Below are 24,697 nucleotides of genomic sequence, written 5' to 3'. Positions count from 1 at the left end.
CCAGATACCATAGGTACATATGGTCTAAATGCACAGACCTACATTTCTAATGAGTATGTTGGATACAATATTTTTATCAAATATTATTGCAATATTGTTTCACGTAAACACTATAAAATCTGAAGAAAATATACCTATAATGTAACTGCAACCGATAAAAAGACTCAATGCCTCACAAGGCATTCTTGGAAAGACAATGATATATTATTAGAAATATAATAAGTTATTGGCAAAAATTACATTTTTGGTACAAGCTTTTATCGCTGACTGTACTTTTCTTTCCACAGGTAACTGATACTCAACGAGACAATTCTAAAAACCCCAAACAATTAGGTTTCATTGTTGTATCACAGTTTCTATGACCACCTCCTGTCTCCATCATCAGATCAGCTCGATGGTACCATAATATTGCATTGTTACCCGACTTACGTATGCAAATTTTCAGCTTCATTGGAAGTCGGGAAGTGGGTCAAATTTAACTTGCATGATTTGACCCGTACATACATAGAGGTACATTGCAAGTTAATAAAAAGCTTGTAATAAAAGACTAGTATTATGGGAGATCTATGCTCGTTCAGCTTTCACGCCCTATTCGTATGTGTGAATAGCTAAATTGATATACAGACCAACTTATTAAAACACAGAAAGAACTACTCTTTTTTGCCACAAAACAGGTGTTTTGTGGCAAAAAAGAGCAGTTCTTTTTGGTTTTAACCACCACCACCAAACCACCTGGTTTTATATTATTTCTCTAACTTATTGCATGTTTCATTGCCCTATTTTCTGATAGATGCATTCATAAGTAGGATTCTCTTTCCAGCCTTTTCCATATTGCAGATGATTCAGTAGAAATACGCTGTGATAGCGACAAACCGCCGGTCCAAGTAGCTCTGTTCCACTTCCACGGAACCGCCGTCCTCCTTAGCGAGCGACAAGATCTGGAACAATCAACAATATTGTTACAGCAGACGATTTTAACAAATTTACGTACGGCATAAAGTGTGAAACTTGGCAAGCATGTAGCTTTTAAAGACAAAAAATATATTTTGTCAAATAAATAAAATATCTTGCCTAAAATTCCTTCAGGAACATAATGTTGAATTCTCATAATGTTGGATTCTCAAAATGTTGAATCTCAAAATGTTGAATTCTCAAAATGTTAAAATGTAAAGCTTAATGTTGAATTCTCGAAATGTTGGATTCTTAAAATGTTGAAAAGTAAATCTATCGTACAGCCTGGAATGCCCACTGTTTCTTTTCAAAAATCATTTCCTTCACAACTTAACTAGACCAGTTTGCCCTTCGAACATCTGAGGCTACCTAACAAAACCACAACAAAACAAACCTAACCAGTGTAATGTTTTCACGGATATCACACTAAATCAATAGGTAGGTAAGTTAGGTTCGGTTGGTAGCTTCAGATGCCCGAAGGGCAAACCGCCCAGAAATAGGAGCCCCGCGGCTCCGTCTAGTCAAGTTGAGAATTCAACATTTTTAAAATTCAACATTATGTTCCTGAAGCACAGAATAACTAATAGTAATAAAATTGTGTAAGTGTGTAAACTCTGACCACGTTGTCGTTTCACAATCTTGGGAGTAAGAATGCATACATACCCATATAACTTTGCATGAAAACTTAGCATCGTCCAATTCGTCCATCTCCACTGTCGTATGGAAAAAATTAGCTGTACTTATATTTTTTTATTGTTATATTTATCTTGAGCTCCAGGAAGCATTTAGACTGGGCAGCGAGTCGTGTCACGATCTATTGTTTGAACTGACTTCTATGGCATAAATTTTCCCTATCAACAAAATACCATAGGCCCCAATGGGAGAGGCCTATGTCCAGCAGTGGACGAGAGTAGGCTGATGATGATGAAAATACCATAGAAATTTTTGCCTGTCTGTCTGTACCTGGTCGGTGCGAGTGTTGCGAGGCAGGTAGAGCGCCATGTTTTAGTCTGTCTGTACCTGGTCGGTGCGAGTGTTGCGAGGCAGGTAGAGCGCCATGTTTTAGTCTGTCTGTACCTGGTCGGTGCGAGTGTTGCGAGGCAGGTAGAGCGCCATGTTTTAGTCTGTCTGTACCTGGTCGGTGCGAGTGTTGCGAGGCAGGTAGAGCGCCATGTTTTAGTCTGTCTGTACCTGGTCGGTGCGAGTGTTGCGAGGCAGGTAGAGCGCCATGTTTTAGTCTGTCTGTACCTGGTCGGTCCGAGTGTTGCGAGGCAGGTAGAGCGCCATGTTTTAGTCTGTCTGTACCTGGTCGGTGCGAGTGTTGCGAGGCAGGTAGAGCGCCATGTTTTAGTCTGTCTGTACCTGGTCGGTGCGACTGTTGCGAGGCAGGTAGAGCGCCATGTTTTAGTCTGTCTGTACCTGGTCGGTGCGAGTGTTGCGAGGCAGGTAGAGCGCCATGTTTTAGTCTGTCTGTACCTGGTCGGTGCGAGTGTTGCGAGGCAGGTAGAACGCCATGTTTTAGTCTGTCTGTACCTGGTCGGTGCGAGTGTTGCGAGGCAGGTAGAGCGCCATGTTTTAGTCTGTCTGTACCTGGTCGGTGCGAGTGTTGCGAGGCAGGTAGAGCGCCATGTTTTAGTCTGTCTGTACCTGGTCGGTGCGAGTGTTGCGAGGCAGGTAGAGCGCCATGTTTTAGTCTGTCTGTACCTGGTCGGTGCGAGTGTTGCGAGGCAGGTAGAGCGCCATGTTTTAGTCTGTCTGTACCTGGTCGGTGCGAGTGTTGCGAGGCAGGTAGAGCGCCATGTTTTAGTCTGTCTGTACCTGGTCGGTGCGAGTGTTGCGAGGCAGGTAGAGCGCCATGTTTTAGTCTGTCTGTACCTGGTCGGTGCGAGTGTTGCGAGGCAGGTAGAGCGCCATGTTTTAGTCTGTCTGTACCTGGTCGGTGCGAGTGTTGCGAGGCAGGTAGAGCGCCATGTTTTAGTCTGTCTGTACCTGGTCGGTGCGAGTGTTGCGAGGCAGGTAGAGCGCCATGTTTTAGTCTGTCTGTACCTGGTCGGTGCGAGTGTTGCGAGGCAGGTAGAGCGCCATGTTTTAGTCTGTCTGTACCTGGTCGGTGCGAGTGTTGCGAGGCAGGTAGAGCGCCATGTTTTAGTCTGTCTGTACCTGGTCGGTGCGAGTGTTGCGAGGCAGGTAGAGCGCCATGTTTTAGTCTGTCTGTACCTGGTCGGTGCGAGTGTTGCGAGGCAGGTAGAGCGCCATGTTTTAGTCTGTCTGTACCTGGTCGGTGCGAGTGTTGCGAGGCAGGTAGAGCGCCATGTTTTAGTCTGTCTGTACCTGGTCGGTGCGAGTGTTGCGAGGCAGGTAGAGCGCCATGTTTTAGTCTGTCTGTACCTGGTCGGTGCGAGTGTTGCGAGGCAGGTAGAGCGCCATGTTTTAGTCTGTCTGTACCTGGTCGGTGCGAGTGTTGCGAGGCAGGTAGAGCGCCATGTTTTAGTCTGTCTGTACCTGGTCGGTGCGAGTGTTGCGAGGCAGGTAGAGCGCCATGTTTTAGTCTGTCTGTACCTGGTCGGTGCGAGTGTTGCGAGGCAGGTAGAGCGCCATGTTTTAGTCTGTCTGTACCTGGTCGGTGCGAGTGTTGCGAGGCAGGTAGAGCGCCATGTTTTAGTCTGTCTGTACCTGGTCGGTGCGAGTGTTGCGAGGCAGGTAGAGCGCCATGTTTTAGTCTGTCTGTACCTGGTCGGTGCGAGTGTTGCGAGGCAGGTAGAGCGCCATGTTTTAGTCTGTCTGTACCTGGTCGGTGCGAGTGTTGCGAGGCAGGTAGAGCGCCATGTTTTAGTCTGTCTGTACCTGGTCGGTGCGAGTGTTGCGAGGCAGGTAGAACGCCATGTTTTAGTCTGTCTGTACCTGGTCGGTGCGAGTGTTGCGAGGCAGGTAGAGCGCCATGTTTTAGTCTGTCTGTACCTGGTCGGTGCGAGTGTTGCGAGGCAGGTAGAGCGCCATGTTTTAGTCTGTCTGTACCTGGTCGGTGCGAGTGTTGCGAGGCAGGTAGAGCGCCACGTTGCCGCTGACGGCGCGCGCGGCCGACAGAAGCGCGGACGCTGGTTTGGGCTCTAGCATGGTTTCGATGTCGTATTCCTCACTCTGGAAACAAAAAACAGATATAGGATAGAGACAATTAGCCTCATGCATGAAGTTTATATTTGCACGAAATATGTTTTATTCGGATGTTTGTTACCGTTATATCATGTTACAAATGCATTTCCGTTTTTAAATTACCATTTAATCACTTACAAATTATAAATAAAAAGTACAAAAATTTGCCCGCGAAAAGCTAGTGAGCGAAACGCTCGAAACGCCACGTGACGTCACGCGTTCGACAGATTAGTGTCATTAGTAGCAAACGTCAGTTGGGCCGCCGCCGCTTTCAACCGCTCAAAAATTGTCAACATTTTAAATATTTTTTAATAAAATAATGTTAAGGTTTACAAAAGTATTTTTATCATTTCCGGTGTTCCAACGATATAAATTATGAATCCAAAAATAAAAATAAATTCATGCATGGAGCTAATTAGACAGTTTGATGTAGGCAGATTACAATAGGCCATGGTAAGGGGTCATCCATTAATTACGTCACACGTTTAGGGGGGGGGGAGGGGGTCAAGAAAATCGGGGAGTGGGGGAAGTCACAAACTTTGTAACGTCACTTTAACTTCATCTGTAACCGAACATAGTCTTTTTTTTTTGTATTTGCTTGTCATGATTTTGATGGTGTTTTGATTCGTGAAATTTTTATTCTTAATCGGTTTTGTGTCATAACATTTCTAATACTGCTTTTATTAAAAATATTTTTTTATTAATTCAAATTGCAGATTTCGTTGAAAATAAAATTGCCAAATACGTATGCGACGTCACACTAGGGGGGAAGGGGGTTGCCAAGTGTGACATCGAGGGGGGAGGGCTCAAAAAAATCATGGAATTCGTGTGATATAATTAATGGACGACCCTTAAGCGGATGTGACAGAAAAAAGTAAAATTAAAAACGATGACATGACCAAGAGATCATTTTGAGTGCGTGCTTATATAGTGAGTCCTTCAGACAGTACATAAGGTTGCTGCTTTCAATTGCCTATAAAATAGAAGTCATTAAGTGATATTTTTTTGCTCAATTGAATGGCTTGACCATGAATTATCATTAGACCTCATAATCATTAAAATCTCTGGCATAATAAGTACTGTTTTCTATATTTACCTCTGAATAAGACGGGCCGCCCCACGGCGGGGACAGGAACACAGCGTCCGCCTTGAGAGTCGGCGCGAGCTTGAAGAAGTCCCCCACAATGAACTCTATGCGATCCGCCACCCCGTATACTTCCGCGTTGTGCTGTGCTAGGGCGATCTTCGCTGGATCGATATCCACTGCTATTACTGTATAGAAAGAATCAACAAATAGTTTTTATTTTTATTTAGTTGGAAATCCAACAACTGTGACAATAACATAAAAATTATAGTAGATACAGGAAGCCAATTATAGGAACTCACAGGTAGTGACATGATACTAAACTAATAGGTACTATACTAAGGTTGCGCACTATCGCAGCCACATATGTAAACAGAGCGAATACAAATGATAACTAATAAGGATAATTTGGGAGTAACTAAAATACAAATTAAGTTAGCCACATAATGAGGACTAAGGAAAAAAAAGAATAATAAATGATTAAGTAACAGACATTCAAGAAGGCGACAACAGGCTCACTCAAAAGACTCAAAATATCTCTGTACTAAATTATGTCTCACGCTAGGAATTCTACAGTTGAATATATCTATATCAAATTCTTTAGACAACTCATATTCTCAATATTCTTGAAGAGGTAAGTAAATTATTTAATAGAAAATTAAAATCATTAAAACCGACTGCCAATCATTAACTAGAGGCAAAGATTCATTGATAGTATAAGATGTGTGAAGTCTAAGACAAATTCGTGAAATTCGTGCTTAAAATTTGACAGCTAATGTAGATTGCGATGTACGGCTGCCATCCGTACATTATGCGGACACTGTGGCCAAACTAGCAGCGCCATAATACAGCGAGTGTAAGCACGTAAGCAGTGTCACTAAATTTTCTTGCCGGCATCATGCAAAACTTTGTTAAGACATTTGTAAATCGATGAGTATTAAATTACGAAAATTTGATTCTCGATCAGATGGCGCCACTAGTTTTGGCCAACTCTCGTATAGAGGGCGTTGACTGTTTCGTTTGTTATTTATAATTTAAACGCATACCAGTGAAAGAACATGGGTCAAAATCATATAAAAATAATTAATGCAAATAAAAAAATCATTTATCCATATTTAAATACATTTTAACGTATTTTTATAAATCTTCATTTTTAGTTTTAAAGTATGTCGATAGATGGCAGTGAATTTACAGTGGTTACAAAATTTACTATGACAGTACCGCTCTATCTTATTATATCCTCATTGGTATTAATTAAACGAGAAATTATCGAGCCCCACTAACCTTTTTTGCAAGTGTGCGCGAATTGTATGGTGTTCCCGCCGGCGCCACAGAAGGCGTCCAACAACACATCGTAGCGACACTTGTCCGCGATGTGCCACGCCACGTTCTCTGGAGTCACACTGAACCAGCTTTCGTAGTCTAGATTTATGCCCTCGTCGAACCTGAACCAACAAAATATACAATGAATAAGTATAAAATAACTAACGAAAATCAGTGTAGGGTTCCGTAGATCCCCGACCATCATATTAGACGGAGTTAAAACGGGCTTTACTTATAGGATGTGGACAAAATCAAATCTTTTCCACTTTACGTTTTCGGGAGGGACCCTATATTTTCATTTTTTTTTTATTTCTTTGCCAAGTCGATTAAAACACAAACATGGCAAATTGCTGCTTAACTAATGATTGAACTCAATCGCAGACGGACATGGCGAAGACATAGAACCCTTAAGGTCGTTCCGTCGGTTTGCCGCTATCACTGTCACATTTCGCAAGAAAGAACGGGAAGGACCATGCGCGCCAAGTGTCAATTTTGATCGAATTTTGTCGATTTTTATTTATTTTAAAAAACGTTGCAACGTTGCCTTACAATATCGAAATTCGAAAGCAGTAATTTTTTTTTTATGTTTATAGTGTCACATAATAAATAACCGAGTAAAGTTGGATTAAAAGTCCGAGTTAGAGGTTACTTTGCGAATTAATTGTATCGAGAGAAGTGTCACAATTCGTGTATCGGAAGATTCGGAAGCTTATAAATTAAAGATAATATAATCAAAAATTACATATATTTTTTCCACGTCTACGAATATCAACGTCTCTTAGAAAAATATGATCATATAAGATTTTTCGCCTTCTGGCTCAGGGAACCGCCTTAAATATATAATATGTATTCATGCGTCTTTGGAGTGTAGCCTTCAACCTTTGATACTCAAATGGCTTACCTGTGAAACAGCGAATGTCGTTTCTTCCAATACTTGAGCATCTTGGGGTTTCCCTGCAGCTCTATAGGCATGTCCGTGACGTCATCGGCTTTCGTGTGCCGCTTCTGCCGGCGCCGGCGCTTCGTCGACTCGGAGTTCGCGACTGGGAACATACAAAATGAACTTAGATTCATTATTAAATTGTAAAACGGGACTTAAGAGCCCGTAGTCGATTTGAAAACGCGCGAAGATACGACTTTTACACAGTAACCGAACGCCGGCCGCTGCTTGAAATAACGCGACCGCCTAAACAATATTGATACTTTCGCAACATTATGCGTCACTTTATAACTTTAATTAGGTTAAAATAAAACTTTCGGTAAATTTGATATAATCGTTTATTACTCTTAACAATTTACCTATGTATTCATATAATACATACAAATTATATAGCATGATGATAATGATGTGCACTAAGGCAATATCTTATATATATATATAATCATCTTACTCGCGTTATCCCAGCCTTTTTGCCACGGCTCATGGAAGTCTGCTGGGGTCCGCTTGGCAGCTAATCCCAAGAATTGGCGTAGGCACTAGTTTTTACGAAAGCGACTGCCATCTGACTTTCCAACGTTCCAACCCAGAGGGGAAACTAGCCTTTTGTTGAAATTTGGTATACAGATAGTTTGAATCCCGGGGAAGGACATAGAATACTTTTTATTCAAGAACTCACCCTTTAAGGGGGTGGAAATTTGTATGGGGAATCAATAAACGCTGAACCGATTAAGATGAAATGAGGTATGGACATAGTTTGAGTCCTGGGGAAGGACATAGGATAGGTTTTACCCCAGAAACGGGGGGGGGGGGGGTAATGGAAATTTGTATGGGATCCAATAAAACCGATTTGGATGGAATTTGATATTATGGAGATAGTCTTAATCGTTGGGAAGGGTGTATAATAATTTTTATTTCCAGTCATCCTCTTCTCTTCTCCACTCTTCTAACACTCGCTCAACGTGTTGTTGGTTGTACGATGAATATTGCTCAAGACCTGGAACACCTGGAGTGCTTCTGGGTGCAAAGGGTCAGGGGTAACACTCGCTCTACGTGCCGCTGGTAGAGCATGATGGGGAAAACTCAAGACCTGGAACACCTGAAGTGCTGCTGGGTGCAAAGGGTCAGGGGTAACACTCGCTCAACATGCCGCTGGTAGTGTGTAGTGTACGATGGATACAGCTCAAGACCTGGAATGCTTCTGGGTGCAAAGAGTCAGGGGTAACACTCGCTCAACGTGCTGCTGGTAGTGTATGATAGGGAAAGCTCCAGACCTGGAACACCTGGAGTGCTGCTGGGTACAAAGGGTCAGGGGTAACGGGTAACACTCGCTCAACGTGCCGCTGGTAGTGTATGATGGGGAAAGCTCCAGATCTGAAACACCTGGAGTGCTGCTGAGTGCAAAGGGTCAAGGGCAAAGGGTGGGTAACACTCGCTCAACGTGTTGTTGGTAGTGTATGACGGAGACAGCTCAAAACCTGGAACACCTGGAGTGCTGCTGGACGCATCGGATCAGGGGTAAAACTCTTTTAATCTGAAGTTGGTAGAGTATGCTGTAGGCAGGTTAAGTTCTTCAAGACCTGGAACACCTGGAGGGCTGCCAGATGAAGCAGGCACCTGACCAGAGCTACCACACGTTTAACATGCAGTAGGTACTGGGGGTTAAAAGGGGGTGGAAGTTCTGATAACAATAAATGAACCTGAGTTCCACTAAGTACAGCCAGGGTTCATCATCAGCTCTATCTTGGGTACTGCTCTCCCATTTGCTCATCAAGACGTGTCAGAAGACCAAAACAGCGTGTGCCTATATTGCACCAAACCTGAGTTCCACTAGGTACAGCCAGGGTTCAGCATCAGCTCTATCTTGGGTACTGCTCTCCCAAGTGTTCATCAAGACGTGTCGGAGGACCAAAACAGCGTGTGCCTATGTTGCACGAAACCTGAGTTCCACTAGGTACAGCCAGGGTTCAGCATCAGCTCCATCATGGGTACTGATCTCCTAATTGCTCATCAAGACAGACCAAAACAGCGTGTGCCTATGTTGCACGAAACCTGAGTTCCACTAGGTATAGCCAGGGTTCAGGATCAGCTCCATCTTGGGTACTGCTCTCCTAATTGCTCATCAAGACGTGTCGGAAGACCAAAACAGCGTGTGCCTATGTTGCACCAAACCTGCGTTCCACTAGGTATAGCCAGGGTTCAGCATCAGCTCCATCTTGGGTACTGCTCTCCTAATTGCTCATCAAGACGTGTCGAATAACCAAAACAGCGTGTGCCTATGTTGCACGAAACCTGATTTCCACTAGGTACAGCCAGGGTTCAGCATCAGCTCCATCTTGGGTACTGCTCTCCTAATTGCTCATCAAGACGTGTCGGAAGACCAAAACAGCGTGTGCCTATGTTGCACCAAACCTGCGTTCCACTAGGTACAGCCAGGGTTCAGCATCAGCTCCATCTTGGGTACTGCTCTCCTAATTGCTCATCAAGACGTGTCGAATAACCAAAACAGCGTGTGCCTATGTTGCACGAAACCTGATTTCCACTAGGTACAGCCAGGGTTCAGCATCAGCTCCATCTTGGGTACTGCTCTCCTAATTGCTCATCAAGACGTGTCGGAAGACCAAAACAGCGTGTGCCTATGTTGCACCAAACCTGCGTTCCATTAGGTACAGCCAGGGTTCAGCATCAGCTCTATCTTGGGTACTGCTCTCCCAAGTGCTCATCAAGACGTGTCGGAAGACCAAAACAGCGTGTGCCTATGTTGCACGAAACCTGATTTCCACTAGGTACAGCCAGGGTTCAGCATCAGCTCCATCTTGGGTACTGCTCTCGTAATTGCTCATCAAGACAGACCAAAACAGCGTGTGCCTAAGTTGCACTAAACCTGCGTTCCACTAGGTACAGCCAGGGTTCAGCATCAGCTCAGTTCTATGTATACTAAAACCTTCTCCAGAATGTAACAAACACTTTTTTAAAAACCGCATCAAAATCGGTTCAGCCAAATGCGAGATAATCGCGAACAAACATACATACATACATATACATACAAACATACGGGTCAAACTGAGAACCTCCTTTTTTTTGAAGGCGGTTAATAAACAAGTACTTACAACCCAAGGATTAAAGTTTCTGGTCGCAGTTTACACGCACACAGTACAGCCAAACACGCAAACAAATATAACTTTTTACACGGCGAGCGACGCACACAATGATAAATAACTTCGTCGTCGTCGATGCAACGTGCGGAGCCGATCAACAAACGTCCTGCCTCTACCAGCTCCCGCGCGGGACTGAGGCCGCGAGCGCGTGTCACCGATGTTATCCCAGTAAAAGGGGAAGTTTTTAAAAAATCGTCAGAAAATAAAAGTTGCAATTTAAATAAAATGCAGTACAGCAACAGTTTAAGTAAACATTGCAGATTATTTGAGTATGCAATCTACGTCGAAAATAAGTAGATTTTCGGAGAAATTGTCACTTGTTTTGAGGTCATTTCTGGAGAAAATTGAATTCGTTTAACTTTCATTTCCTCGAACTCTAAGTCATATAACAACAATGTAATCTGATAAACCTAGAGTACAGAATTTGTGTAATACAAATTTACTATTTTTAGCAGTCCAACCTTTACGAAATTTACAAATAAGAGCATCAAAGTCAGTGCTTTACACGCGTTTACCTAAACGTCCATCAGAAAAAAATTCATTACTAATTAAGTAAGCCTTTTTTCAAAAAAATGATCTGATAAACCTAGAGATAAGAAGTCGTGCTAATAGAAACCAGTACTTGTTATTTCAATTAGGTAACAAAAGGTGTACAATTTCACAGAAGAAATCTATCAACTTTACATTTTTGCGACTAAAATCGTAACCGGGCTCTTAATCGCATATTTAAGTTTTTAGATTTATCTCCGATGTCTAGTAGAGGACGGCGTTGTCCTCGTGATCTCGAACTTATTAATCCTGATCTTCATAATATCTTAACTTGCTTCATCTTGCGCAATAATATAAAAGTATAGTTTATTTTATTTTTTACCACATTATATTTATTTATTTATTTATTGTATACCTGACCTGACCACTTTTTTGTTATTCCAAATTCCGAATTTCCTACCCTTTTACATGACGTTGGCTACGGGCAACACCGCCCTCAAGTCCATTAAAAAGAAAAAAAAAATGTGTATATAATCGTGAGTTTAAATCATAACCTAGATTCAATAGGGGATATTACTGCAATGTTCTGCCACCAGAGTGCATCACTAGCCCGTTTAGTAAACCATAGAGTAACTTATACATACTATAACTTTAACAGGTTTTCGACAAGTTTTCAGAGATTATGCTTGCACCGTAGACATAGTATAGTAGTTATAGACATGAAACCGAGCGACCAGGGGTAAGAGAAAGACATATTCATGTATTGACAGGTTAATGTACGGCAGCATAATCCATTTTCTCTTTCACTCTAATAAATTTCGGTATTTCGCCATCGCCTCCTACCTATGATGCCATAACCCGACCATGAAAAAAAACCCGGTCGGTCATAAGGACAAAGTATGGCACTATTTTCTCTTTCCTCTTATAGGAATCGCAATAAGACTATCTTTCTCTATCAAAGAGTGTCAGGCCCTTGGCTTGCTCGATTTGCCTCAACAAAAAAAGCAAAATAAAAGCTAGTAATTAATATAATGTACCTGTTGTATCCACTACCACTTCTTCAGCATTCTTCGGCGGTTCCTCATCATCAGGGTCGTCCGGGAGGGCTATAGAAGCAGCAATAGCTATTTCCTGCTCCAATGTACTTGGCACTTGGTCCCTCTCTGTGTCTGACGATTTTGCAGCAGGGCATTCGTCGTCTGTCTGCATTTCTCTCTCATCGTGGGATTCTTGACCCTGTTGAAGCAAAAGGAATTTCGGGTTTTAACCCATTTAGACTCAATTAAAGTAGAATGTTCCATAAATTGTTCCCAAAACGAGTAGTGGTGGAGAATTAATTAATGAAAGCAATAAGCAATGCCATTTAAGCATATTTTACTTTTGATCAATTGTTGGTTGGCAGAGCCTATATCGGACAAAGCAATCAGTGTTTCATTTATTGACCTCTCCCTTGAGTAGGGAACTATGATAGCACCCATGAGGCTGACATGTTCACCTAGAGTGTCCAAAGCCTCCATAAAAACCAGATTAAAAAAAAAAAAAAAATGAGGCTTCTTGATTTTTAAGGTTCCGCACCCAAAGGGTAAACGGGACCCTATTACTAAGACTCCGCTGTCCGTCTGTCTGTCACCAGGCTGTATCTCATGAACCGTAGCTGGACAGTTGAAATTTTCACAGATGATGTATTTTTGTTGCCGCTATAACAACGAATACTAAAAAGTACGGAAGCCTCGGTGGGCGAGTCCGACTCGTACTTGTCCGGTGTATTTATATTACCTGATCGAGTTCACAAGGGTTCCCATCGTCATCGAAGTACGTCTTCCTCGGCGCCCCGCCCCGCCTGCCCCGCGGCGGGCGCAGGCGCGCCAGGCGCTTCTTGTACACCAGCTGCCCCCGCGGCATACAACCAGACTTTACACAGAACCCCATCGCTTCCAACGTGTCTTTTATTATCTCTGATGTGTCTTCTGTGTCTTCCTCTAGTTCGTGGCTGGAAATAAAAATAGATATTAAAATATTTAAAGTCGAAAATTCCTAGTGGAGTTGAATTACTCACCTTCTTTTTAAAGATACCGCTTTTTCCTCCGGCGGCTCGTCGCCTCCATCATCTTCGACCGATCGGTTTTTACTATCGTTTTCATTTGTTGAGGTAACTCCGTCGACCGTATCTGCCTCTTTTGCAGTATCATTTTGACTTTGATTTGAATCATTTCGGCCTTGATTTTGATCTCCTTCCGAAGCGTCTGTTGCTTCATGATTTTTCTTCTGCTCCTCTTTAAGTAAGTTCTGTAGTAGCACTCCGACTGACCCGAGATATCTAGAGCTTGATTTCTTATTTCTTTTCCTGGATTTACTAACTTTATCATCTAACTTAATTTTGTCGACTCGGTCCTGTACTTCAATAACTGTCGGTGTCTCTTGAGAGTTGCCTTCGCTGTTCTCGCATTCGATGTCGAGTAGTTTCTCTTCAATTATTTTCTCAGGAAGTGTCTCTATAGTGATTTCTGGTATTTCCTCCCGCGCATGGCTTTCGAGATAGTTCGCGTAATGTAACGCATACTGTTCACCAAAATGCTTCTTCCATAAAAACTGCCAATATTGCTCAGTGTCTAACTCTTCTGATAATGGTTCATCTTGATTGTCATCGATGTTAGCGATTCTTGTCTGATCGTTAGACTGGTCGTCAGATGTTGATGAAGATACGCTGTAGTCATCTGTTGGAGATGATTCTGACGTAACGTGGCTGGAAGTTGCGTCATAACTTGACAAGGTTATCTTAGTCACGTTGGTCATGGAGTCTGTGCCGAACATCGTCCTAGGACTGAGCATTCTATCATTTTCAGAACACGACCGTCTCCTTCCTATAGGCAACCAAATATCATCCTTATGCCCTTCTACATTCTTCTCTAAAGGCTGATTAGATTTCTTCTTCTTATACGGATTAACTTTAGAATCATACGAGAACTTTCTGTCTCTCATACTTTCCTCTTCATTTCTCTTAAATCTATCAGTTTCTCTTTCAAATATAGCATCAGCCGAATGCTGCTTCGGTATCTGCTCATCCATAGCTAGTTCGTTGTTTTCATTCAAATAATTTGGATTTATATAATCACTGTATTTTTTGATCCACGATGCCCATATGAGTCTTTCTCCGTTGACCGCCCAGAACTTATCCCAAGTGGTTTCGGAGAAATAGTTTTCGTTTGTTTCTGTTAGAGGGTAGTCTTGGTCCATCTTTTCTAGTTTGTAGTTGTCAGAGAGGCAGTCGGGGTAGGTGAGGTCGGCCCCACTGTCGCTGGGCTGTAGTGCGTGGGATAGATGGAGCTGGGCCGCGTCATGCTCGTCCGTGGAACAGTAGTTGTCTGTATGTGAGGCGCTACAGTAGCAACTGGCACCTTCATCTTTCTGTAATGATATGTAAAAAAGTAAATCTCTGGCTACGCCATTATCAGACGAGGCCGGTTTGATGTGCAATCTATAGTAAGTAGTAATAGTAATAGCCTTTATTTCATGCTTCTTTTTTTTACAATTACATAAATTTCAATTATTATTGGTTTATTATTTGCATGTCGCTTGAGCGGAAAAAGCAATTTTCCGTGCAATCTATATGTAATCTATGTGTAACCTATACTATGTTTATCTATAATCTATGTGTGGTGTTTAATATATGACATCTATTACAGTTTTTAGTGCAATCTATACTTTAAAATCCCCCCTTCCCTCCCTGAAGTCCTAGTGTAATTAATGGACACCCCCTTACCTCACACTTCACCTTGTAGGAAGTATCAACGGAGAAGTGAACATGGGACTCATCCCACTCCTGGAACTGCGAATCCTGGAGTTCCACATCACTCTCACTACCTTCTTCTTTCTCTACATGTCTTCTAACACCATCCCTAAAACAGTTTGGGAAGATAATGTATAGCTAGGATGTTTTTGCAACCCTTCACTTTGTAAGGTGAATATATAATTCATACTGAGCAAATTTTACAATGGGACACCAGAATCAGAAAAAAATTGGCTGTTTCCTACAGTTTGAATGCAAAATATAAAAATAATAATTTCAGGAAGGAATCAAAGAATAGATATCCACAGAAAATTAAATAAAAAATAAAAAAGCCTTTTATTCCTGGGTAGCAATATAAACAAAAATTACTTATTTGCAAACTTTGTCTAGGATGTGAACCTAATTTGTATGTAAAGAGTAAAAAATTACACCAGAACCCTCTTAAGAGGTATAGGCCTCTTTCAGAATTTTCCACCTTTCTTGATCTTGGACCTTCCATACCCCATGGGAGATATCCATAGAATTAACAATAAAAAGTGCTACATAAATTTGTTTAAAAACGAAAAATATAAATTCTAAACTAACCTATTTTTGCCACTCGTCCCCAACTGCCTAATAATTTTTTTATTATGAAAATGATACTAATATAGATTCCAAATCCGAAAAGTTGAATACGCCGATAAATCCCATGATACAATTTATAGTGATATCAATGCTAGTTATGGTTAAAGTGGAGTTGTGTACTATAGTTTGTCAAAGTATTTTCAAATATATACAGAGAGAATCATACTAGCTTTGTCTTACACTCACCCAAAAGAAAAGGATGAGTATAGTTTTTTTTTGTTTTTATTTACTGACAATTTGGTTAGACCAAGTATAAAAGCGAATTTAGGGTACATATTTTTATAAAACCTAATTTTCAATAAACTGCTAGTTTAAGATGATTTAACACCCTATTGAATTTAGGAAGGACTGTAACTTAAATTTCATTTATATGAAGCATTCAATTAAAAATAAAGGCTCTTAATAAAATAACCTATGAGCCTAGCTCATATTCCCATATCATTAGGTGAAGCTAAATTTTTACCCCAATATTCCTGTACAAAGATATTTACACCATGTGTTCTTATAATGTAGTAGGACTGCAGAAGTTCTTAATTACCACTTTAATAAGTTTCACTTGTTCATCAATTTCAATAACAATCAAGAAAGCAACAGAAGGTTCTATTAGTTATAATATTCTACAAGAAAAATGAAAATTAAGTGACATACCTGATACAAACTCTGCTGCATAAGCAGTAGACATAGTTATTTTCATCAAATAGCTCGTCTTCACCGCTTTCAATGTTAAAATGGAACTCGGCAAGTGGCTCCCAGCGGTGGTGCTGGTCATAATACCCCGACATCATTACTGAAACTATCAAATAAAATACTTATTCAGAGAATCTAGGCACGCGTAGTTCTACTAACTATGCAATGATTAATTAATAATGCAAGCTACCAGCACGAAAAGATTATAATTCACGAAATAATCCACTACTATAGATTCCGCGGATTCTGCCAATAGTGCCAATTCAATCCAATGCAGATCCATCATCCAATGAATGAGTGGAAGTTGCGTTTCGTTTTCGTATTAGCAAAATAAATGTAGATGTCAGAAAATCGATATACATATGGCTACGCGTTCAGTGAAGAAGTGAAGCGTAGAATGGAATGGAATGCATAGACAAAAGGGGTTATGAGAATGTTATCAATTATAGTTGGTCAAACCAAATTGTGAGTAAATAAGAACAAAAAAAACTATAGTTGGTCGAGCAAATCTTGTCAGTAGAAAAAGGCGACAAATTTAAAAAAATTAGGCGCGAATGGTATTTCGGAAATTTGAATTTGCCCACGCCAGTACTACCTATTCTTAGAACTGCTCCAAGGTCGCGGTGCGGGGCGATGGTGTGTTACCACAGATTACTAAGTAGATATGTGTGTTACGACCTTTACGTTACGTATAATAATAATAATAATGTCCTCCTCGCCGTGTCCGACGACGGCGACTCCAACCGTTTTTAATGGGAAACATGGAACGCTCTAATGTGGCTTGCGAAGCCAAACTTGGTTTTGAAGATGCGATTGCATGGTACGCAATGGAGCTGGCCGGCTGAATTGTAGGTGTAGGTGTACGAAGGCTTCGGGTGCGTCTTACGGAGATGGCGCTTAGCATCCAAGTCTTCTAAGCGCCGCTGCTCGTATTGCTCTACACTTTTATGAACAGTTGCGCGCCATGCCGTTCTACACATCGCGCTTTCCTCCCAGGAATCGCTCGGTATACCGTAAGTGGATAGGTGACGCTTGAGGACGTCTTTATGGCGCAAGTACTGACCCCCCTGTTTCCTTTTTCCGCTAGAGAGCTCGGAATAGAACACAGCTTTGGGTAATCTGTTATTGCCCATGCGCACGACGTGGCCACCCCACCTCAGCTGATGTTTGATGATGAGGGCCTCGATACCAGGCATCTTGGCGCGACGCTACGTATAAAGACGTTACGTATAAAGGTCCCTCCACACTCGTACGCGAATCGCGGCGCGAACCCGCGAACGCGAGTGTGGAGCCTAGTTCGCTAATCAGCGAAATGGACTCCACACTCGCGTTCACGGATTCGCACCGCGTAATCTGGAGCGAGCTATACATTTAACGTTCCTCTCACGAAGTAACTAGTTAATAATCTGTGTTCCTCTCCCCCGCAACAATCGGCAGACTTTTTTGTACAGAAAAATTACAGACAAGGCGTCTCCGTTTGGTTATTATCCTCTAAGATGAGTACAAAGGCGGATATTCAATGTTCATCGAAAAAAGTTTTAATGACAGAGATTTATTATTTCAGATCTCGCTACGTCTACTACAAGATGGATGTAGAGAGCTTCTTTTTAGAGAGCCACTATGAGGGTGGCATTTGTTTAAAACTTAAAACCCTCTATAAATAAATAAAGATTAAAAAAAAAGATGGATGTGATTGAAAGTGACTCTATTTCCAAAAATATGTACCAAAGAAGCCTAAGAACTAAAATTAGTATTAATCCATGTAAATCTAGCATAGATTACATGAAAAATAGGGAAAAATAATTTTGTCCAGTTTCGATGTTGTCTGCAGCAGCAAACACAAAGTGAGCGAGCGCGAGAGTGTGGTTGATTCCCTCGCCTCACCCCCTCGCGACCGAAATCCGACAACAAGCGGAGCGACAGCGAGGCGAGCCGAGGAATTCGAGGAAAGACGAAGGGACACGAGCGCACCGTTCACACTCGCTCGTACTCACGTTCCCTCCTGTAGTCTCGTGGAGAGTGTGGATGCGGCGTTACCGGATCCCGGACTTCCCCTCTTCTATTTATTAGTTTATGGTCATGTCATATCAAATTGCAATTGCACAACTGTCACGACTATTGCATCAGCACGAGCACACTTTTTGGCCTTTTGTTTTTCCAGCTGCACTAGTCAAGTATTACTACAAATTGCATTTATCTAGAGATGCCCCAGCAAAGAGCCAATCATTCAGAGGAAGTAAATAAGAAAAAGGTAGGCCGCCAGCGTCGGCGCCCACCAAAAAAGAAAAGAATTGAAGCAATGCGAAAGACACTTAAATCGTATGATCCGGTTCAGGTAAGGCTCCACTATTTTTCTAGTGCAATGCTACATTTTTATACATAAATTATGTAATATTGTTCTAGGAAAATAATCGAGCTATACTAATATACGTAGCCATACCTAGTGGATATATGTAATATTAATGGATATTGTACGCGAGGACCTAATCTTGCTTTGGTTTGGTAAATCCAAAATTAAACAATAGATACATTAATCCTTGTAGGATGATAATGTAATAACGAATATATCTGAGCATATTTTGGCCTGATATAAAGTTTATTTCTAAAATTCTAAATTCGAATGCCTAAATTATACAGGATGAAATGTCTATAAGATTCAGTAATTGTCATTACATGTTGTATTCTAATGAATCATGAAAAAACACGTGGATAGGTAAAAATACATTAAAGCAGATTATAAATATAATAATAGAATTTAAAGTTTTATGTTGCGAAAGATTGAAATAAAGAAGGAAGATAGAATCGGTCCAACTCTACATGGCATTTACCATGACAAAGTGTGGCAATGTCATCATTAATTTCAAATTTGTTTTCACTTTGTTTTGTTTAAGTCGTATACGCTAACTTCCGGTCTATCCAAAAATGATTGGATCAGTCTTTTGCTCTTAATTCCTCTTTCACTTCGCTGCATAAAAGCATGTACGTAGTTTTTATATTTGTTTTAAAAAAAATACAGTTTCCGCCCGAGTGTGCTTGGTGGAAGACACTTGGCCAGATACCAGGTGCACCGATGCAGCCGAATTCGCCAAGGCGAGGTCGTAAATATCTGTGCACCATGAATCAGGTGAGTAAATAATTTCGTTTGTCTTCTATTCCGATCCTTCGACCGTGGGATTGTATATATAGGAGATACAGGGCCAGATAGCCCGGATAACAAAGTTTTATCTTTATTTGCATAGGTTCAATTAGCAGATGAATCGGCCTTTGAGGATTGGTGGACCGACAACGTAGATGTAGACCAAAAACCTGCATCTCTTGAAGTGGTTGGTCGAAAGTTTTCAGGTAAACATCAGTCAGCAATCAATAAATTGGCTGTATACATGTACTTTTTAATTTACACACAAATACAGTTTTTTTAATATTATGTTTAAATATCTTGATTGTGCCCTGTCTTTAAAGTCACTTTGGTATTTTTGTATGCACACATAAGTTAAGCTTGCACAATACGTTACATGCATATTTCAAATAGTTAGTTACTTTATTCGCAGAAACCCAAATCAAGAAGCCAAGACCCAACCAACTCAAAGGTGTAAATAGGAAGAAGATGAAGCAACGGCGTCAGCAGCAGCTAAAAAACAAAAGAATCAATAAAGCACTTCAGCAAGCTCAGCTTCAGGTAACGATTCAGTACTTAATTAAAGTACTTTATTATTACGATGATCGTGTAAGTTTTTCGAGTATAATTTATAGTTAAGTACAAAAAGTCTAATAATTTAACCACTACTATTACTTTAGACATTTTAAATGATTCAATTTTATTTTATATGTATACAGACTCTATTGGAACATGAATTGGTCGCGGAAACTCCAATTTCTGGCGAATCATCGAATCTTAAAGCAGGTGGGCGACATTTTTTCGGTAAATTTGATCAATTAATGGATTAATTCTCTTACCACAGATTTCACTTGTGAGAATCTTTTTGATTTTTTTCTTTGCTCTTTACAGTGGGTAATACAAACATCGCATCACAAAAATGCAACATATCAAGACCAAAAGACTTCGCATTAATGCCGCCTGAATTACAAGAAGACCCGACTATGTGGAAATATTGGAAAAAACGGAAGTACTTATTCTCCAGGTTCGTAATGTAGCAACATATTATTTAAATACTTAAATAAAGTCATTACATCAGTAACTTTACACATTATACCTACTAATATAGTCCTATGAAACATCCTATATATTACAAAAAAAATGATGTCTTACAATAAAATGAGATTTATTGTCAGGTATGTTGAGGGCATCAAATTAGATAAAGAGAGCTGGTACAGCGTAACACCGGAACCTATCGCAAGGCAGATTGCAGAGAGGCGTAAATACGATTTAATTATGGATCCTTTTTGTGGCGCTGGCGGCAATACTATTCAATTCGCAAAAACTTGTGGACAAGAAGGTTATTTTTAGCATAATCCTACCCTTACATCAATTATTATCCCTATACAATATCCATAACGGATATCGTAAAACATACTCGCATTTATGTTCTTCAACCACATATAAATTGTATTTTTGCTTGGCAAGTGGAAATATTTTAAACACACATACCGTTACTTTTTATTTTAAAAAAAGTCACCGTTTATCAGTCCGGTAATCTCTTTCTAATGAAAATTAAAAGAAAAATAGGAATGCTCTGCACTGAGCGCCTTCTTGGCTGCTAATAAATGTAAGATTATACGTTTTTAACCTTTTGACCGCCAAAGACGGCAAATCACGTCGTCGACATTTTGTGCCACTCACGCCGCCGACGTCATTTGCCGTCCAAACTTAATTTATCAAAGACTCCTTAATAAATAACTATATTTCTTTGTTTGTATTTGCATTATTTTATTTTGCCCTTCTACTTTATTGTATAACTTTATTACAATTCAACTATGAATAGAAGGTTAAAAAAAATCAACATTATGTTATAATACGACTTACCCAGTAAATAGCATAGCTAGCCACGCCAAAAACGGCACTTGACGTCGCCTAGTGATGTGACCGAGTCATGGAGGAATAATATTATTATATGAAAGTAACAATCTCCTAATAGAAATCGTTTCGCGCAGTTCCGACAAACACGCTAGCGCCATCAATAATGATATGGCTTAATCCCATACATTTTGTAATAGGAGTTGTTTTTGCTAAAATAACTCTGCTATTTGTGCTGTTACGGTACTTGTTTTCGTGCTTAATTTAAACAACTTGGTTTGAAAGACGGTACTGACCTTTTGTGATAATGTAACCCCTTATGCATTTATTTTATTGTAACGATACTGCAGTTTGCTAATTAGTAGGTAATAATAATCGACAACGGGTTTGCACATCTCTGAGTAACGCGCGCTTATCAGTGTTCCGTGCGCCCATGACGGCACTTCACGTCCGATGCCTGACGTCACCACCAAGTAGTGATGTGGCATTATTGAGAGATTTGAGTGGAAGTTACAAGTACATTTTAATATTTAAATACGTTATTTAAAGGTTTTTAGTAGAGCTAAAAGCCAGAATTATCTAATATTATATTGTAAAACACCTGTGTAGTGGTTCTTCTAATCTAAGTATGTCAAAAACGAAATCAGTGAAAATATCGATATCCTGTTTTGTAATCACTATTGTTTTCTAAGGTTTTATTTTGCTTCATTGCGGTGTCACGTCGAGTTACGTCAATGCTTGGCGTTCAAAAGGTTAAAACATTCTAGAGCAAATTTGAAGGCGCTCAACAAGACATTGAGCATACCTACTCATTTTCGGGCAACACTTGTTGATTCGCTGGCGGCAACGTTGCCGAGAATTTCCCTTATTCCTGGCATGAACATATCATTAAGTCAACCGGCAAAGGAAAGGCTGGCCTAGCATGATAATCTTCTCTCATGCTTTTAGGGCTTTTAGGCCGACCAGCGATCACCTCGCAGCGGTTTGAATATGACCGAGTGTTTCTGATTGCCCTTCTATACTTTATCCTAGATCACGCCTAATTTTATCATGTCTCCATTTTATCATAAATTCATTTTCAGTTCTAGCCATTGACATAGACCCGAAAAAGGTAGAAATGGCTCGACACAATTCCACAATATATGGTGTGGAGGATCGGATTAAGTTCATCGTCGGTGATTTTTTTGAAATAGCCAAATTTGCGCCTTTCCTGAAAGCTGACATGGTCTTTTTAAGCCCACCGTGGGGCGGCCCCAACTATGTAAAGGTATTTATTTAATGTTACACGCAATAAAATACCAGATTAAACTAAACCAATTACTACTGTTGAAAATGACAGTGTTTTTAAGGAAATCTGGTCTAAGTTTATGCATATTTGCTTTTAAACGACATTAAAACGGAAAATCAAACATAAAACAGTCGAATCGTCGATAAAAATAGTACATTTCGATGCTAGTGCGGAAAGTATGTCTACTTCACGAGCAAGACTCGGGACGAGTGAAGAATGATATTTCCGCACGTGTATTGAACGACGTTTTTTTTACTGTTGCGAAAATATAAGAAAAACAACAAGTATATTAATTCCTCTTCCAAAAATATTTGTAAATACTTAGTAAATGTTATATTTGTAATTTATGGATTTATGTTATTTCTTTCATTTGGATAACAGAGTAAAATTTACAAATATGGTGTGGTGTTATGCACTTTATGAATCATCGCATGCATAAATCAATCTTTACCAATTGCTTTCAGGATCAACCCTTTGACATAGAGACGCTAGCACCCCGTCCAGCATCAGAGCTGGTGAGAGCGGCTCGAAAAATCAGCTCTGCAGTCACTTTGTACCTACCCCGAAATTCTAACAGAGACCAGGTATATGGGGTTTGGGGTCCAATTGAAAAAGAATGAAAGATAAATGTTGTACAGTAGATTCGTAGCTGAGCATTAGGTGCGGTGGCGTGGGCATCTAACAGGATCTCCTGGGCCTTCGTGTGCGATCTGCTATGTGTATTTTGTCAAATAGCGAGTCGCACCCTGCCCTGTGACAATCCTCTGAACAGTCGAGTATTTTGAAGGTTCTCCATAACTTATCAAGCACCCTAGCAGTGCATAATAGTACCTAGGAGATAATTATAGCATCGTTCATTTATTTTACTAATATTTATTTTTAACCCTCTCGTTCCAGATCCAATCGCTTGCTGATGAAAACGATATTGTGGAAATAAAGGAAATGATGGGAGGACTTACGGGACAAGGAAAAAGCTTTCAGGCTTTAGTTGTTTATTACACTTTTCGTAATGATCCGGTTCCCTCACAGATGGTGGTTTAATATCTGTTATATCAACATTATAACTGAAGTTATTATGTCTTAATACTTCGAATTTAAACTGTTGTGAGACATACTAACATTAAATCATTTTACGGTTTAGACTCACTTGTTTTAGTCACTCGCGCGACATGTTTCGGAGAGCCTAGGTCTCCTTTCTCAAGCACTAATAGTGCGAGCAGCGTTCACGACGACCGTGTATTGCGTACTGTACAGTAACGCTGCTGCTGTGTTGCGTAGTGTACGCAATACACAGTCGTCGTGAACGCTGCTCGCACTATTAGTGCTTGAGAAAGGAGACCTAGGCTCTCCGAAACATGTCGCGCGAGTGACTAAAACAAGTGAGTCTAAACCGTAAAATGATTTAATCTTAATACTTCTGTAATTATAAACATCTTATTACTAAATGGCCTTACGCTTGGCCATCTATATGCAAACTGTGCAGCTGATCTCTTAATTCCCAGTTTTTGTAGTTTTATTGACGTTATTGTTATTTTAGTGGTTGGTGTTGTATACTCCCAGTAAGCGCCAGTGTATTCCTGATCATGTTTTTTAAATCATTAATATGCATTGGATAAGATTATAATGGTGCAGTGAGGTTTACATATGGCAGTGCTTCCGTCTAATAATAATAAGCCGTATGAGAATACGATGTTTCTTATTCATTTTCTTTAAAAAAAGACAAAAAAAAATAATTTTATAACTGTATTTTATCTTACTATATCTACTGATTATAATAAGTTAATGGATAATAACGTCTATACAAAAAGAGAGTAGGTAGGAACTCCTCATTCATCTAAAGTATAATTATTATTATAATAAATAATTTGTGATTATATAATTATAACTATACTATAATATCCTTATATTTTTGTACCTCTTTTTAATATTTTCAACTAATTAAAAATTGTTTAATAAAATAAAGTGTATTATTTTTAAACTATGCTTTCAAATTAAATGGCTCAATAAAGTTTCCCTTAATAGTTTCAATTATCTAAAATGAAATAAAAATACGATATCGACCTTCTGCATAACCTTGTATTAAATAGATATACCTACCTATATCATGATCTACATGGAACTTGCCCCATCTACACGCGTGGCTTATTCACCCTGTATACCTACTTTGCAAAAGAGCAGGGGCACGTTCAGAAATGTTTGTGAATTCATAATTAAGTCGTTCTTGTTGTTCAATGTCTAAAATCCAGT

General features: G+C 40.2%; 2 protein-coding genes across 4 annotated transcripts; one reads left to right on the top strand and one right to left on the bottom strand.

Moving 5' to 3' along the window:
* Positions 1-695: 695 nt before the first annotated feature.
* LOC134745327 (trimethylguanosine synthase-like) lies at positions 696-16,473 on the bottom strand. The gene is made up of 11 exons (XM_063679336.1): positions 16,381-16,473; positions 16,152-16,296; positions 14,853-14,988; positions 13,149-14,497; positions 12,869-13,082; positions 12,130-12,328; positions 7,410-7,551; positions 6,470-6,630; positions 5,198-5,373; positions 3,967-4,089; positions 696-938 (listed from the first exon to the last, which is right to left on the bottom strand). The coding sequence occupies exons 2-11, from the start codon at positions 16,286-16,288 to the stop codon at positions 843-845; spliced, it is 2,733 nt and encodes a 910-aa protein (XP_063535406.1). The 5' UTR covers positions 16,289-16,296; positions 16,381-16,473; the 3' UTR covers positions 696-842.
* Positions 16,474-18,306: 1,833 nt separating this feature from the next.
* Positions 18,307-23,684, top strand: LOC134745378 (trimethylguanosine synthase-like). Of its 3 annotated transcripts, none has more exons than XM_063679413.1 (10): positions 18,307-18,525; positions 19,207-19,314; positions 19,430-19,532; positions 19,739-19,866; positions 20,025-20,109; positions 20,197-20,329; positions 20,481-20,644; positions 22,245-22,429; positions 22,915-23,034; positions 23,348-23,684. In XM_063679413.1, the coding sequence occupies exons 1-10, from the start codon at positions 18,394-18,396 to the stop codon at positions 23,489-23,491; spliced, it is 1,302 nt and encodes a 433-aa protein (XP_063535483.1). In that variant the 5' UTR covers positions 18,307-18,393; the 3' UTR covers positions 23,492-23,684. The 3 variants fall into 3 exon arrangements, with proteins under 3 accessions (XP_063535483.1, XP_063535484.1, XP_063535485.1); XM_063679414.1 differs by having other exon boundaries at positions 20,025-20,091; positions 23,348-23,682; XM_063679415.1 differs by lacking the exon at positions 19,207-19,314 and having other exon boundaries at positions 23,348-23,682.
* The last annotated feature ends 1,013 nt before the right edge of the window (positions 23,685-24,697 follow it).

The sequence above is a fragment of the Cydia strobilella genome, chromosome 11 (assembly GCF_947568885.1).
Source record: "Cydia strobilella chromosome 11, ilCydStro3.1, whole genome shotgun sequence".
NCBI lineage: Eukaryota > Metazoa > Arthropoda > Insecta > Lepidoptera > Tortricidae > Cydia > Cydia strobilella.
Note: the sequence above shows the minus strand (reverse complement) of the source record. Positions and strands in the feature narration are given on the sequence as shown.